This window comes from Crotalus tigris, unplaced genomic scaffold (assembly GCF_016545835.1).
Source record: "Crotalus tigris isolate CLP2741 ecotype Arizona unplaced genomic scaffold, ASM1654583v1 scf7180000023714.847513, whole genome shotgun sequence".
In the NCBI taxonomy this organism is placed as follows: Eukaryota; Metazoa; Chordata; class Lepidosauria; order Squamata; family Viperidae; genus Crotalus; species Crotalus tigris.
Genome location: NW_024100136.1, coordinates 254,018 through 267,931, shown reverse-complemented (window position 1 = coordinate 267,931; position 13,914 = coordinate 254,018). Strand labels below are relative to the sequence as shown.

General features: G+C 43.7%; 1 protein-coding gene across 1 annotated transcript; it reads right to left on the bottom strand.

The window, feature by feature from the left end:
* Nucleotides 1-2,973: 2,973 nt before the first annotated feature.
* Nucleotides 2,974-12,310, bottom strand: LOC120297843 (vomeronasal type-2 receptor 26-like). Its single transcript, XM_039320945.1, has 4 exons — nucleotides 12,208-12,310; nucleotides 11,834-12,087; nucleotides 5,640-5,766; nucleotides 2,974-3,869 (listed from the first exon to the last, which is right to left on the bottom strand). The coding sequence occupies exons 1-4, from the start codon at nucleotides 12,308-12,310 to the stop codon at nucleotides 2,974-2,976; spliced, it is 1,380 nt and encodes a 459-aa protein (XP_039176879.1).
* Nucleotides 12,311-13,914: the final 1,604 nt, after the last annotated feature.

The window sequence follows — 13,914 nt, the reverse complement described above, 5'->3', positions numbered from 1 at the left end:
AGATATGTGCTCACAAAGAGTTGGCACTGCTTTGATGACACATAATTAATCAATCAATTATTTATTTATATGAGGGTCTGATTCAAACAGCACCATTTTCTCAATAATAACCTGAAGTAGTTTGCCTTTGCTGCATTCAAATATATTTTTCAACTTCCCAATCTAGTCTTGTTTTGCCCCAGCCAAGGGTGAGGAAGAAGTTCTGATGAACACATGAACGGGTTAAATCTGACCCAATTTATTGAGCAAAGCAAACTTTTAGCTGCAGAGTGTAAACTAGTCACAGACAAAGCAACAAAATAAGTACTACCATGTTTCCCTCAAAGTAAGACCCAGTCCGATAGTAAAGCTTAGCTTGATTTTTGGGGTTGGGCCTAATATAAGCCCTACTCCAAAACTAAGCCCTAGTTTTGGGACAAGGCACACTCCTAAAAATCAAGCTAGGATGGGGGTAGGGGTAAAACTGCCCCACGTGCCCATACCCGCTTACCTTACTGGTAGGACTACCACAGCCAGGTCTCCCATACCCTGACACCCATTGTGCCACTGCTTGACTTCTTCAGTGGCCACTTGCAGCCAGATGCCAGGTGGCACATTGTGCCATTGCCGCTGCTTGTAGCAGGAGGCTGCTTGGTGCTTTGGGCAACTTCTGCTGCTACTGGCAAGAAGCTGTACCGTGTTTCGGGCCACTTCTGCTGCCTGCACGCTTTGGGCTGCTTTTCCCCGCTCCTGAAGCCTCCGTCTGAGTTCCTGTTTGGCTGTTTGAGAGACTCAGATTCCTGCTGCCAGCTAAAAACCTTACAATAGGATCAGACCTGGTTAAAAATGAAATAGAAGACCACCGGGAATTCCAAGACTGAAGGCCCAAAATGCTGCCTGAGGAGGATAGAATGAAGTTGAAGCGCCATGGTGGCGCAGTGGTTAAAGTTCAAAATTGCAGGCTGACTCTGCCCACAGCCTGGAGTTCGAGGTTGACTCAGCCTTCCATCCTTCCGAGGTTGGTAAAATGAGGACTCAGATTGTTGGGGACAATAAGCTGACTCTGTAAACCGCTTAGAGAGGGCTATGAAGAACTGTGAAGCAGTATATAAGTCTAAGTGCTATTGCTATGTAAGAGTCCATCTTTGGTTCTTTATTCCTTTTCCTTGAACACATTCCTCACCTGAATATAGCTACTGTGTTTTCCTGAAAATAAGACCCAGTCTAATACTTATTTGCCTCCAAAAGAGGCACCAGGTCTTATTTGGGGGGGAGGGTGATTTACCTTAGGACCACCACAGCCAGGCCTCTCTCACAAGTCACGACGCTGCTTGACTTCTTCTGCAGCTGCTTGCCGCCACTTAGGGCCGGATGCCATGGGGTGCATTGCGTTATTGCCGCTGCTCACAGCAGGACACTGCATGGTGCTTCGGGCCACTTCTGCTGGTATTCTTCAGCTCAGACTGGATGGTGGAGAATGGAAAGATTTATACTCTTTGCAGACAGCTGGTCATTTACATTCTTTTAGAGCAGTGGTTCTCAACCTTTTTAATGCTGCAACCCCCAACCGGTCATAAGTCGAGGACTACTCAACCGGTCGTAAGTTGAGGACTACTCAACTGGTGCAGCACCGTTTGCAGAATGGGACTTTTGGCGGGCTCAGCAGGGCAGAGACAGCCTGGACAATTCCTATTGGCTTTTGAAAGCCAATAGAATTAGACTCTATTCAAGAGAGTCTATTCTATTAGCTTTCAAAAGCCAATAGAATAAAAGGGAGTAGCACAGCTAAGGAAAAGGGGAAAAAATGGCGGACTGCGTTGTTTGGCGACCCCCGTGAAATGGTCTTTCGACCCCAAATGGGGTCCTGACCCACAGATTGAGAACCACTGTTTTAGAGAGTGGTTGAAGCCACCTTGAGGTTTGTCTGCGTCCTCAGGGTCACCTGAGTAGTGCAAATGGGTGTGGTGCCCTCTTGGAACTGTGGAAAGGACTGTGTTGTAGACTGGAACAGTTCTTTCAACAGTTCTGAGAAGGCTCCATACCCATTCGCAATACTCAAGTTTCCCTGACAACACAGATAAACCTCCAGATGGCTTCAACAACTCTCTAAAACAATGAAAATGACCAGTTGTCTGCAAGGAATATAAATCCTTCCATTCTCCACCATCCAGTCAGAGCTGAAGATGTTTCTTGGATGTCAAGCAAAATGTCTTCAAAGAAAAAAAAAAGTCCAGTGGCCTCAGGAAAAAATATTTTTGGGACACTCACTTTAATGGGTGCAGGATTCTCATGCTAAAGGGTTCTTCCTTCCATCTTGGCACTCATCTTAAGCAAACAGGAATTTGTGCCAGCTGTGGAGGAACCTTAAAGGGGATCAGTATTTGATTCATTGTCTGCTAAATCTACAGGTAAAGCACAAGGTGGGACCTGTTTTGTAACCTGTCTCTCAGGCCATGACAAGCATTCATACTAATTTCTATACACTCAATTGCAAAGATAAAGAGGGAAATCATATTTGTTAAACATATTAATGCCATGAATTGAAAAATATGGGGGAGTGGGAATATTGAAATATCAAAAGAGGTTTCAGAATTAGTAACTGATATTTTGGAACACAGCAACCCAAAACTCTTTTTTTATTTTTTATTGACATCACATGTTCTTTTGTATTCAAATCTGGTGTTAGGAAAATAATGAAACACTTGCAGATGAAGATGCAGCCCAGAATCCTGCATTGGAAGCCAATGTGGAGAAGGCCAGTACAGCTACCATGTATGGTATTCAAGTAAGGTGGGCACCCTGAATTGATTGTCAGAAGCTAGTTGTGAAACCTGGACATGTCAATTACACACCTGGAGGACTGTGCAGTAGCTTTAAAATTAATGACCAGTCGTAACTACATCATAACTTGGAATGATCACTAAACAAGGAAGTTGGTAGGTGAATTCTACCTGTATTTTTTTAACATAGTTGCCCAAACCTCACTTTTCTATTTTATTTTGACATCAAATGTTCTTTTGTATTCATATCTGGTCTTAGGAAAATAATGAAACACTTGGGCATGAAGATGCAGCCCAGAATTCCTGCACTGGAAGCCAAGATGGAGAAGACCTGCACGGCCACCATGTACTTCCCTTTGGTACTCAAGTATGTAGGCACGAAGGACAGCCAGACACTGCAGAAGACCAGCATGCTGAAGGTAATCAGCTTGGCTTCATTGAAGGCCCCAGGCAGATTCCTGGCCAGGAAAGCCACTGTGAAGCAGATGGCAGCCAAAAAGCCCATGTAGCCAAGGGCACCATAAAACATGGTGACAGAACCTTCATTGCACTGTAGTATGATTTCTCCAGAGAGTGAATACATGTCGGATTCAGGAAATGGGGGGAAAGTGACAAGCCAGATGCTGCAGACAACAGCTTGGAGACCAGAGCAAGAAAGGATGATGGAGTTGGCCAAACTCTTTCCTAGCCATCTCTGCACTTGATTCCCTGGTTTTGTGGCCCAGAAAGCCATCACCACTGTGATTGTTTTAGCCAAGATTGAAGAAATGGCAGCAGAGAAGATGATGCTGAATGCTGTTTGTCGAAGAAGGCAGGTTGCTCTCCTTGGCTGGCCAATGAACAAGAAGGAGGTGAAGAAGGAAAGCAGGAGACAAACAAGAAGGATATAAGAGAGATCTCGATTGTTGGCTTTGACAATGGGAGTTTCTTGGAATTTAATGAAGATTCCCAAGACAAAGCATGTGATTAAAGAGAGGAACAAGGCAATGGAAGTCAGGATGATTCCCAATTTTTCTTGATAGGATAGAAAAGTCTTAATCTTGGGGATACAGTGATCTCGGTTGTTATTTGGATATTGATCTGCTGGACATTTGTTGCATTGTTCTGTGTCTGGAGAAAAAAACAGATTTAAAGCTTATTTCTTTTCTATAATGCTAAAATCCCATGTTGTCTCAGCTGCCAGCTGTTGTTAAAGCTAATTTGTTTTCTGAAATGAGGAAAAGAGTGGACCCTTGACTTCAATAGTCCCTTCCAAATCTGCTCAACGGGATTAATCTTATTGGTATCTCCCACTGTTTCCTTGCCCATCTCATTCATGTCTGTATAGCAAGAAACAATCACTTCCCTTCAGCACACATTTTGAAGACTGATGAGAAAAAAACCTTTCCAGAAAATTATTTATCAACTAGTTATTTATCAACTATATCAACTAGTCCTAAATAAAAAGTAAAGCTTTTCAAAAGTGCAGTTAAAACTCAGGAGTCCTTAGGAAAAATGAACAGCTGAAAGTAAGATGGTAAGAGAAGCTACCTGCAGATTACTTCTTAATGAGAATTGCAGTCTTTATGATCCCCTCTTCTCTGTAGGTGCATAATTGTCCGAAAGTCATCCTGGGTCCTTCCTAGTCCCTCCTTCAAAAAACAGGGAGCAAAACCACCACATAACCAGCTTTGGTGGTGAAATCAGATGTTCATACCGATAGATGGAAGAAAAGGAGTTGCCCACAACTCAGCATTCCATCTTGGGGAAAGTCACTTCTGTCCATTTCTGCTGAAACTTGCAGGCAAGCTTTTTTTTCCAAGAGACTCTGTTTTGATTTAACTTCCTTTCCTCATCTAAATTTTATCTCTTCAGCCTTGAGTATTCTCACCTAGCAACTGTGTGAATTTGAGCCTTAAAACAGGATGGCCATCAAGGCACCTGACAGAGACTGGAGAGAGAGAGGTGATCCCTTTCACACTGAATTAAGTCAGAGAGAAAACATTGCTTAGAATGGAATGACATGCATGTGAAGGGCCACTCATCACAGCTTCTTTAGACAGAAATCCAAAAACAATATTTCATGGCCCAAGAAAAATAAGATGGAGGTGGCCTGCACGGTGACTTCATGCTTCTTCAAACACTACTGTCTATGGAGAACCTCAGTCATCCAGGTCATGGTTGTCCCAAAGGTGCTTTTTCAAGAGGCAACTGGACTTTCTGGTTTTTCTTTGAAGAGTTTTCACTTCTCATCCAAGAAGCTCCTTCAGCTCTGACTGGATTCAAACACTACTGCTTCTAACATTTTGTAGACAATCATCCCACTAGGGCAGGGGTGTCAAACTGTTGGCCCATGGGCCAGATGTGTCATGTGGAAGCCACACCCACCCCAGCTCCAGCAAGGGGGGAAAAAAATCACGATACGTCGTGACATGTCAAGTGATGCGCTCAGTTTGACACTCCTGCACTAGGGTATGGATTTGGCTGAGCAATTCTGGGAGTTGAAGTCCACAAGTCTTAAAGTTGCCAAGTTTGAAGACTTCTACACTAGGGTAAGAAGGCTCAACCCTAACTTGTGATTCATTGCTTATCACAAAACTCCTCCCCCAACATTCCATCCCTGGAAAGTCTCACTTTTTAGGGAAATGGAGTGAATAGCAATTTGAAACAGGAAAGATGAGATGAAGACGAAGGATAGGAGAGGGCATCTCCCTGGTGATATTGCACCATTATCTGTTTAGTTTTGTTTCCAGTTTAACCTCCAATGTCATTGCTTATCACTCACTAGGGAAAAACATACATATTACATAAGAGTCCTATCAAAATACCCTTATGGAAAATGTTGGGGTATGTGGTCTTCTGAGAAAGGAAAGTTTGCCCCTTTCCCTTGGTGCCACCCACCTTCCATGGTGGAGATGGTTCCTTCAGGACAGGGAAGGCAATCATAACAGCAAATGGGCTTTTCTTCCTGAGTCATTTTTCTGAATCCGAGACTGCAGCTTTTCACACACCTGGAAGAAGGCAGGGGCTGAGTAGAAGGAAAAAGACATCCAAAGAGAAAAATATCCATGATTTAAATTCCAGAAAGGACAAAAAGAAAGAAAAGGATTGTGATCCCCAGTTCAAGACTTGGCTTTCTAAATTTGAAGCCTATATAAATAGAACAATTTGCTTGGTTGCATGTTACTTCTCTTTTCTTCTTTCTTTCTAATTTTTGTATACTTCCATTTTTATTTTAGGTTCTAAATTTATATATTAAATTGTTCGAGGTAAAGTTTAATGGATTGTTGAGGTAATGAACTCAAACCATCCCTGGCTCAAAACTACTTAGCCTGACAGAAGACTAGTGTATAGTTTCCTTAAATAGCTATGGCAGTAGCACTTAGACTTATATACTGCTTCACAGTGCTTTACAGCCTTCTCTAAGTGGTTTACATAGTCAGCATATTGCCCCCAACAATCAAAAATTGGATTTTGAAGAAGCAAGATAGAAAGAGTTTTGCAAACTTTGTTGTTGGAATAGACTCCCAAGAATACTGTGGATAACCAAGAAAAACAAAAAGAAATGGATCTTAGGGAAAAAAAAGTCAGTCCAGTACTCTCACTTGAGGTACAGTTGATCAACCTCAAATGAATATACTTTGGATGTATTCAAAGACCTATCTCACTAGAGAAGTTTATAGTCTGGGATACCAATAGCACTTAGACTTTTATACCACTCCATAATGCCTTACAACACTCTCTGAACAGTTTACATATGTCAGCATCTTACCCCCAACAATCTGGTTCCTCATTTTACTGACCTTGGAAGGATGGAAGGCTGAGTCAACCTTGAGCAAATCATGATTGAACTCCTGACAGTGAGCAGAGTCAGCCTGCAATACTATATTCTAGCCACTGCGCCACCACGGGTCCTTAAATAGTTAAGGATATATTTCTCACTAACAGCTTGATATCTAACAATAGAATTTGATGCCTCTGTTGGAGGATGTAAGATGACTTTTAAAAAAGGCTCTGTCCCAAATAAAGCAGCCTCTTTGGTAGAGATTCACAAAGACTTAAATAAAGATTTTCCCCACCTTGTTCATTTTATCCATCTCTGCCACACCATGTGGATTGATCATAAATTTGAAATCCAGAGACCCCTGTTTTTCAAGGCTGCCAAACTTCACTTTGGTAATGGATCTGTTGTGCTGCAGCCAGTTGACAAGGTCCAGATCCACTGCCAGGTCTCCCTTTTCATCCAGATACACACCATCTATGGATTTATTATAAAATTCAGAGTTTCCAAGGAAAGGATGAAGCTGGAAGAGAAGAGAAAATGGGAATGTTGAACTATGATGATGAGAGGGAAGTGAAGATTTCAGATTCATTTTCCAAGTTTTTCAGGAAACAATTTGTTAACATTTGAATTCTAATCTTTACTAATATAGTATTTTAAATTAGTCTGGACAAACAATATGAAATATGATCGACCGGAGAGAGAATTCCACAGAGATTCTGGTTTCTTTAATTATTCTCATGAAAAATGTAATTCTTTTCCTGGAATCTGGAATTATCTGTTTTTTGGCCTACATTATCTGGAAGTTCTTTCATGAGATTTCCAAACCTGTCCCAGATTTTATCTATTTCATGCATTGAACAAAGGAGGTGATTTTTAAATATCTGTGGAGATCCAGGTCACGATTGTCTCAAAGACAATTGGATTTTGTTTTTCCTTTTTTCTGTGCCCTTAGGGCCACCTGAATAGTGCCAATGGGTGTGGAAACTTCTTGGAACAGCTGAAAGCAGTTCCAGCACAGTACTTTCAGAAGTTCCAAGAAGGCTCCACATCCATTTTATAATTTCCTGCAACAATAAAGATGCATCCTGTTTTCCATTGATCCTTCCTTGCATGGGAGGCAAACCTCCACAGCTTTATTTATTTATTATTTATTTATGAAAATTACATGCTGCCCAACTCACCAAATGGCACTCTAGGCAGCTTATAATCACTCATTAAAAACACCTATATAAAATATTGAAACAATAAATAGAGACATTAATTTGGAAGGGAGGGAGGGAGGGAAGGAAGGAAGGAAGGAAGGAAGGAAGAAAAAAGAAAGAAAGAAAGAAAGAAAGAAAGAAAGAAAGAAAGAAAGAAAGAAAGAAAGAAAGAAAGAAAGAAAGAAAGAAAGATGCAAAGGGTAGACTTGATGAACCACTAAGTCTTTTTTCTGCCATCAATTTTCTATTAAAATTTAAATTCACCAAGATGGAGAGGAAGGGAATGGTATATGCATGGGGAGGAGGTGGTGTCTTCTATAATCCATTAGCCACCTCCTTAATGACATGCACCCATTGGGGCCCCAGGCCAGTCAGCACAACCATGTCTTCAAGCCTTTTCAGAAGGCCAAAAGAGGGGGTGCAGATCTCACCTCGGGAGGGGGTGCATGATGTTCCAGATAGCAGGAGCCACAACAGAAAAGGCTCTTCTCCTGGACCCTGCCAGTCAACATTCCTTGACTGACAGGGTTCTGCAGCATTCTTCTACGGCTGGTGAGGGCAAGACAGGCTAATCCCATCAGGGTGGGAGTGCGATAGTTATGGATAAGGACAGTTCCACCTCCCTTTCTCCTGGTGGATGATAAGAAAGTGCAGAGGCTACTCTGGTCTCAAGATGCAAGGGCAACATTTGGAGTCTCTCCCAAAGATGCTTTTTCACAAGGCAACTGGACTTTCTTGCTTTTCCTTTGAAGACATTTTGCTTCTCATCCAAGAAGCTTCTTCAGCTCAGAGCTTCTTGGATAAGAAGCGAAACGTCTTCAAAGGAAATTGAAGAAATTCCAGTTGCCTCGTACAAAAGCGACTTTGGGACCACTATGGCCTGGATGACTGAGAATCTCCATAGATATCTCGAGTATCTGATTCAATTAAAGGACTATCTGGAATTGGAGCAATCATGGGCAAATGCAACAGATGTCGATGCCCAAGTTTGCACAATGGTTTCATCTGCAATTCCCAGGGGAAAAAAAGGTGAGCTCCCAACCTTAAAAAGAGCCTGGAGATGCCAGGATGAACATACAAAGCTCAGTGAGAAAGACTCTGAGAAATGAGGCAAAGAAGTGCAAGCTCGGAAACAATAAAATAAGAGAGGGTACAGTCCATTGCTGCATCATGAGTGATGAAAAAGCCTCAGAAGAGACTCTCCTTAACGTCTCAGGATGGAAAGGAAATGGCAGGAAAATTGTACTTTTAGAGCGGAACTATCTTTTGGGAAGATGTGCACTCTACACATCTACTCAATGCACATACTCTGATAAGGAGGGCATGTTGCAAATTCCCCATATTGCCAACTTATGGGACCTAGGAAGCATGTCTTTTCAGTGGTGGGCTCTGTTTTCCAGACTAATCTTCTCCTGGTTGCAAAGAGAAGAGAGTTATGTCTAGTTTAACGAAGAGAAGGACAAGGGGGGGACATGATAGCAGTATTCCTGTCTAGATCGACGCTGGAGGGCCAGTAACTCCGAATCCGACCGGACACTTTTAAGAGCCTATATTAGGACTTATTTAGTGGCGATACGAGCGGCAAAATGTTCGCATTTTTCCGCACTTATTACGTCTGCAGAATCTCGCCCCGCTGCCCTGTTTAGGGTGACCCGTTCCCTACTTAACGTTCGGGAAGCCGGGGAGCCCTTACAGGGTAGGGTGGAGGAATTTGTCCTATCAGACAAAATCGCTCGGATTCGGACAGACCTAGACTCCGATTGGGCAGGGCCTTCTGAGATGACTGGGGCAGGTCTTAGCCCAGTTTTATGGGATGAATTTGAGTCTGTGACCGCTGAGGATGTTGACAGAGCGGTGGGAGAGATGAGCACCTCCACTTGTTTATTGGACCCGTGTCCTTCCTGGTTGGTCTCGGCTGCCAAGGAGGTGACACGAGGCTGGCTCCAGGTGTTGATCAATGCTTCGTTGAGGGAGGGGTCTTTCCTGCAATCCTTGAAGGAGGCGGTTGTGAGGCCCCTTCTCAAGAAGCCTACCCTGGACCCGTCTGACTTAAATAACTTCCGTCCAGTCTCCAGTCTCCCCTTTTTGGGGAAGGTTGTAGAGAGAGTGGTGGCGCTCCAGCTCCGACGGTCTCTAGATGAAGCAGATTATCTAGACCCTTTTCAATCTGGCTTCAGGCCCGGCTTCAGCACAGAAACTGCTTTGGTCGCGCTGATGGATGATCTCTGGCGGGCCCGAGACAGGGGTTATTCCTCTGTCTTGGTGCTACTTGACCTCTCAGTGGCTTTTGATACCATCGATCATGGTATCCTTTTGCGATGACTTCAAGGGGTGGGAGTGGGAGGCACCGTTTTATGGTGGTTCTCCTCCTACCTTTCTGGCCAGTCACAATGGGTATTGGTGGGAGGGCAGAGGTCAACCCCGAGGCCCCTTGAATGTGGCGTGCTGCAGGGGTCGGTCCTCTCCCCCGTCCTATTTAACATTTACATGAAGCCGCTGGGTGAGATCATCAGACAGCACGGGGTGAGGTTTCATCAGTATGCTGATGATACCCAGCTATATATCTCCTCCCCGAGCTCTCTCAGTGAAGCAGCTGATGTGATGGGCCATTGCCTTGAAGCTGTGAGGGTCTGGATGGGGGTTAACAGACTCAGGCTCAATCCTGACAAGACCGAGTGGCTTTGGATGTTGCCTCCCAAGGATCATGTCGACTGTCCAGTGTTGACTCTTGCGGGGGAAAATATACCCCCTTCGGAGCGGGTTCACAACTTGGGTGTCCTCCTTGATCCACAGCTGAATTTGGAACATCATTTGATGGCTGTGGCTGGGAGGACCTTTGCACAAGTTCGTCTGTTGCACCAGTTGCGACCCTACCTGGACCAGGAGGCTCTCCTTATAGTCACTCATGCCCTTGTCACCTCACGTTTGGACTACTACAACGCACTCTACATGGGGCTACCCTTGAAAAGTATTTGGAGACTACAGTTGGTCCAGAATGCAGCCGTGCAAGTGATAGTGGGTGCTTCTCGATACACCCACATTACACCTATCCTCCGTGAGCTGCACTGGTTGCCTATTGGTCTCCGGGTCCAATTCAAGGTATTGGTTATTACCTTAAAAGCCCTATATGGCTCAGGGCCAGGCTATTTGCGAGACCGCCTACTACCTCATAGTTCCCTTCATCTGGTTAGATCCCACAGACTGGGCCTCCTTCAGGTCCCGTTGGCCAAGCAGTGCCATTTGGCGGGGCCGCGGAGGAGGGCTTTCTCTGTGATGGCACCCACGTCTTGGAACCAGCTCCCCCCGGAGATTAGGACCGCTCCCACTCTGTTGGTTTTCCGTAAGCTGCTTAAGACCTGGCTTTTCCGGCAGGCCTGGGGTTTATAAAATCTGACCCCTGAATGACTGTTATTATACTGTTTGTTTTGTCATGTTTTATGGTGTTTTTATTGTTAGCCGCCCAGAGTCCTGCGGGAGTGGGGCAGTTTATAAATTTTAAAAATAAAATAAATAAAATAAATTCCAATATCTCAGAGGCTGCCACAAAGAAGAGGGAATCAAGCTATTTTCCAAAGTGCCTGAAGGCAGGACAAGAAGCAACGGGTGGAAACTAAGCAAGGAGAGAAGCAACCTAGAACTACAGAGAAACCTCCTGACAGTGAAAACAATTAACCAGTGGAACAACCTGCCTCCAGAAGCAGTAAATGCTCCAACACTGGAAGTTGTTAAGAATGGACTGGATAGCCATTTGTCCGAAATGGTATAGGATTTCCTGCCTGAGCAGGGAGTTGGACTAGATGACCTCCAAGGTCCCTTCCAACTTTACTATTATTATTATTATTATTATTATTATTATTATTATTATTAAATGGCATTTGATTGAATGTGGAAAAAGATGGCCAAACATCTTTGAAAACCAACTTAAAAGGCAAATATCTTGGCAAAGAAGGGAAAATATGAAGGGAATGCAACAGGGAGAGTAATGAAAAGTTGTAATTCTTTTTTTTTTTCTTGTATTCAGAATAAATGATATTTTCAGAATAGCTCCCCATTGCTTACAATTACAAAGAGGATTCTTGCTTTCAAGAGAGATGCATACAACAGTATACCTGCCATGCCTTCAGCCGTGGAATTTCCAAGCTCTTATCACCTCCCATCTTTGTCCTCTTGGATCTGGACAAATAGGCTGCATGTAAGGCCTGTGCCACAGCCCAGATGGTGTTGTAAATGAAATAGTTGTTCAGACACAGGATCTGATCCAGCTCCTCCTGGGACAGAGTTGGCAGTTCTTCTCTCTCTCTGCAGCGTCTCCAGACTTTCACAGAAAAAGCATCCTTGGTGTAGGAGCACATAAAGGATTTTTCTGCAAAATGTCTCATGGAAAAATAAAACTGCCTATAATCACCATACTTTGACATATGATTTGTCTTCAAAAGAAAGGAAAGGATGCTATGAATGCCTTCCAAGGGGAATCCCTGCTCACTGAAATAAAGATTCAAGTCCCAGAGCACTGTTGTCATGAGAACTTTTCCTGCAACAGGTTCCTTAATTCTTCGATGTAACCATTCTAGAACGGCTATTCCCATGGTGACTGAATCAATCTCTGTAGCATAAAGGAAGACATTCACTTGTCTCCATTTGTGATATAGGTTAAAATCTATGAAGATATGTTGGCGACCTGGTGAAAGATTCTGTGATATAACTGGACAAATTCCATTTCTTATTAGCATGGAAGTCAATGTTATCATGAATTTCTGTCCCTGGTCACTGTCTGGAGCAATCAGACCAACCAAGGTCCACCTGAAATGGAGGAGCAGCTTGACCATCCCTGAATACTGGAAACCTTCAGCAGGGAGCATTGGGTAGAAGAAAGGAAACTGAATTTTATCTTTCAGAATCTGGGAAACAAAATTGTAACTAATCTGAAAAGGAAGGAAAAATGGTACAAGTACAGATTAGGCCAGTGATGGCGAACCTTTTAGACACTGAGTGCCCAAACTGCAACCCAAAACCCACTTATTTATTGTCGGGTGCCGGGTGGGCGTGGCCCATTGGGTGGGTGTGGCCCATTGGGTGGGCGTGGCTGCAGTGGTAACAGCAGACTGGGTAAGACTAAAAATTTCAATCAATCAATTCCAACTTTGCGAATCCTTTTTTTTCCGTGAGAAGCTGAAATTGATTGATTGATTGATTGAACCTTTTTTTTTTTGCATGTGACGGCGGAGGCCTAAAGCAAAAAGGTTTTATAAAACCCAGCTGAAGGCCTAGGACTGGGCTGACAGCACGTGTGCCCACAGAGAGGGCTCTGCGTGCCACCTGTGGCACGCATGCCATAGGTTTACCACCATGGGATTAGGAAAAACCTGGCTCAAAAACAGCAACTGTGAGAGGGACCTTGGAGTCTAGTGCGTGATCACTTAAATATGAGCCAGCCATGTGCAGAAGCAGCCAAAAAAGCTAACACAATCCTTGGTTGTATAAACAGGCATAGAATCAAAATCACATGAAGTATTAGTATTGATTTATAAATCTTTAGTAAGAATACTGCACCCAGTTTTGGTCACATTAAAAAAAAGAAGTTGAGACTTTGGAAAAAGTGAAAGAGCAACTACGATGATTAAGGCCTAGAGCAGTGGTCCCCGGGACATGGACCAGTATTGGGCCATGGCATGACAGCATCTGGTCCGCACAAACAAGCAAAGCCCCATCTGCAGGATGCAGGCAGCACACAAAACCATGCACTCTCCAGTTTGCAGAAAAATATCTCTGCATGGAACCAGTCCCTGGTGCCCAAAGGGTTGGGGACCTCTGGCCTAGAGACAAAAACATATCAAGAACAGTTTCAGGAACTGAGTATGGCTAGTTTAGAGAAAATAAGGACTAGGGGGAACATAATAGCAGTATTCCAGTGTTTGAAGGGCTGCCACAAGGAGGAGGGGGTCAATTTATTTTCCAAAGTATCAGAAGGTAAGACAAGAATCAATGAATAGAATGGAATCAAGGAGAGCAGCAACCTGGAATTAAAGAGAAACTGCCTAACAGTGAACAGCTTGCCTTCAGAAGTTGGGGGTGTTTCATTACTGGAGGTTTTTTTAAAAAAGACTGGACAGCCACCTATCTGAAAGGGTATAGGACAGCGGTTCTCAACCTGTGGGTCGCGACGCCATTTGGGGTCGAACGACCATTTCAC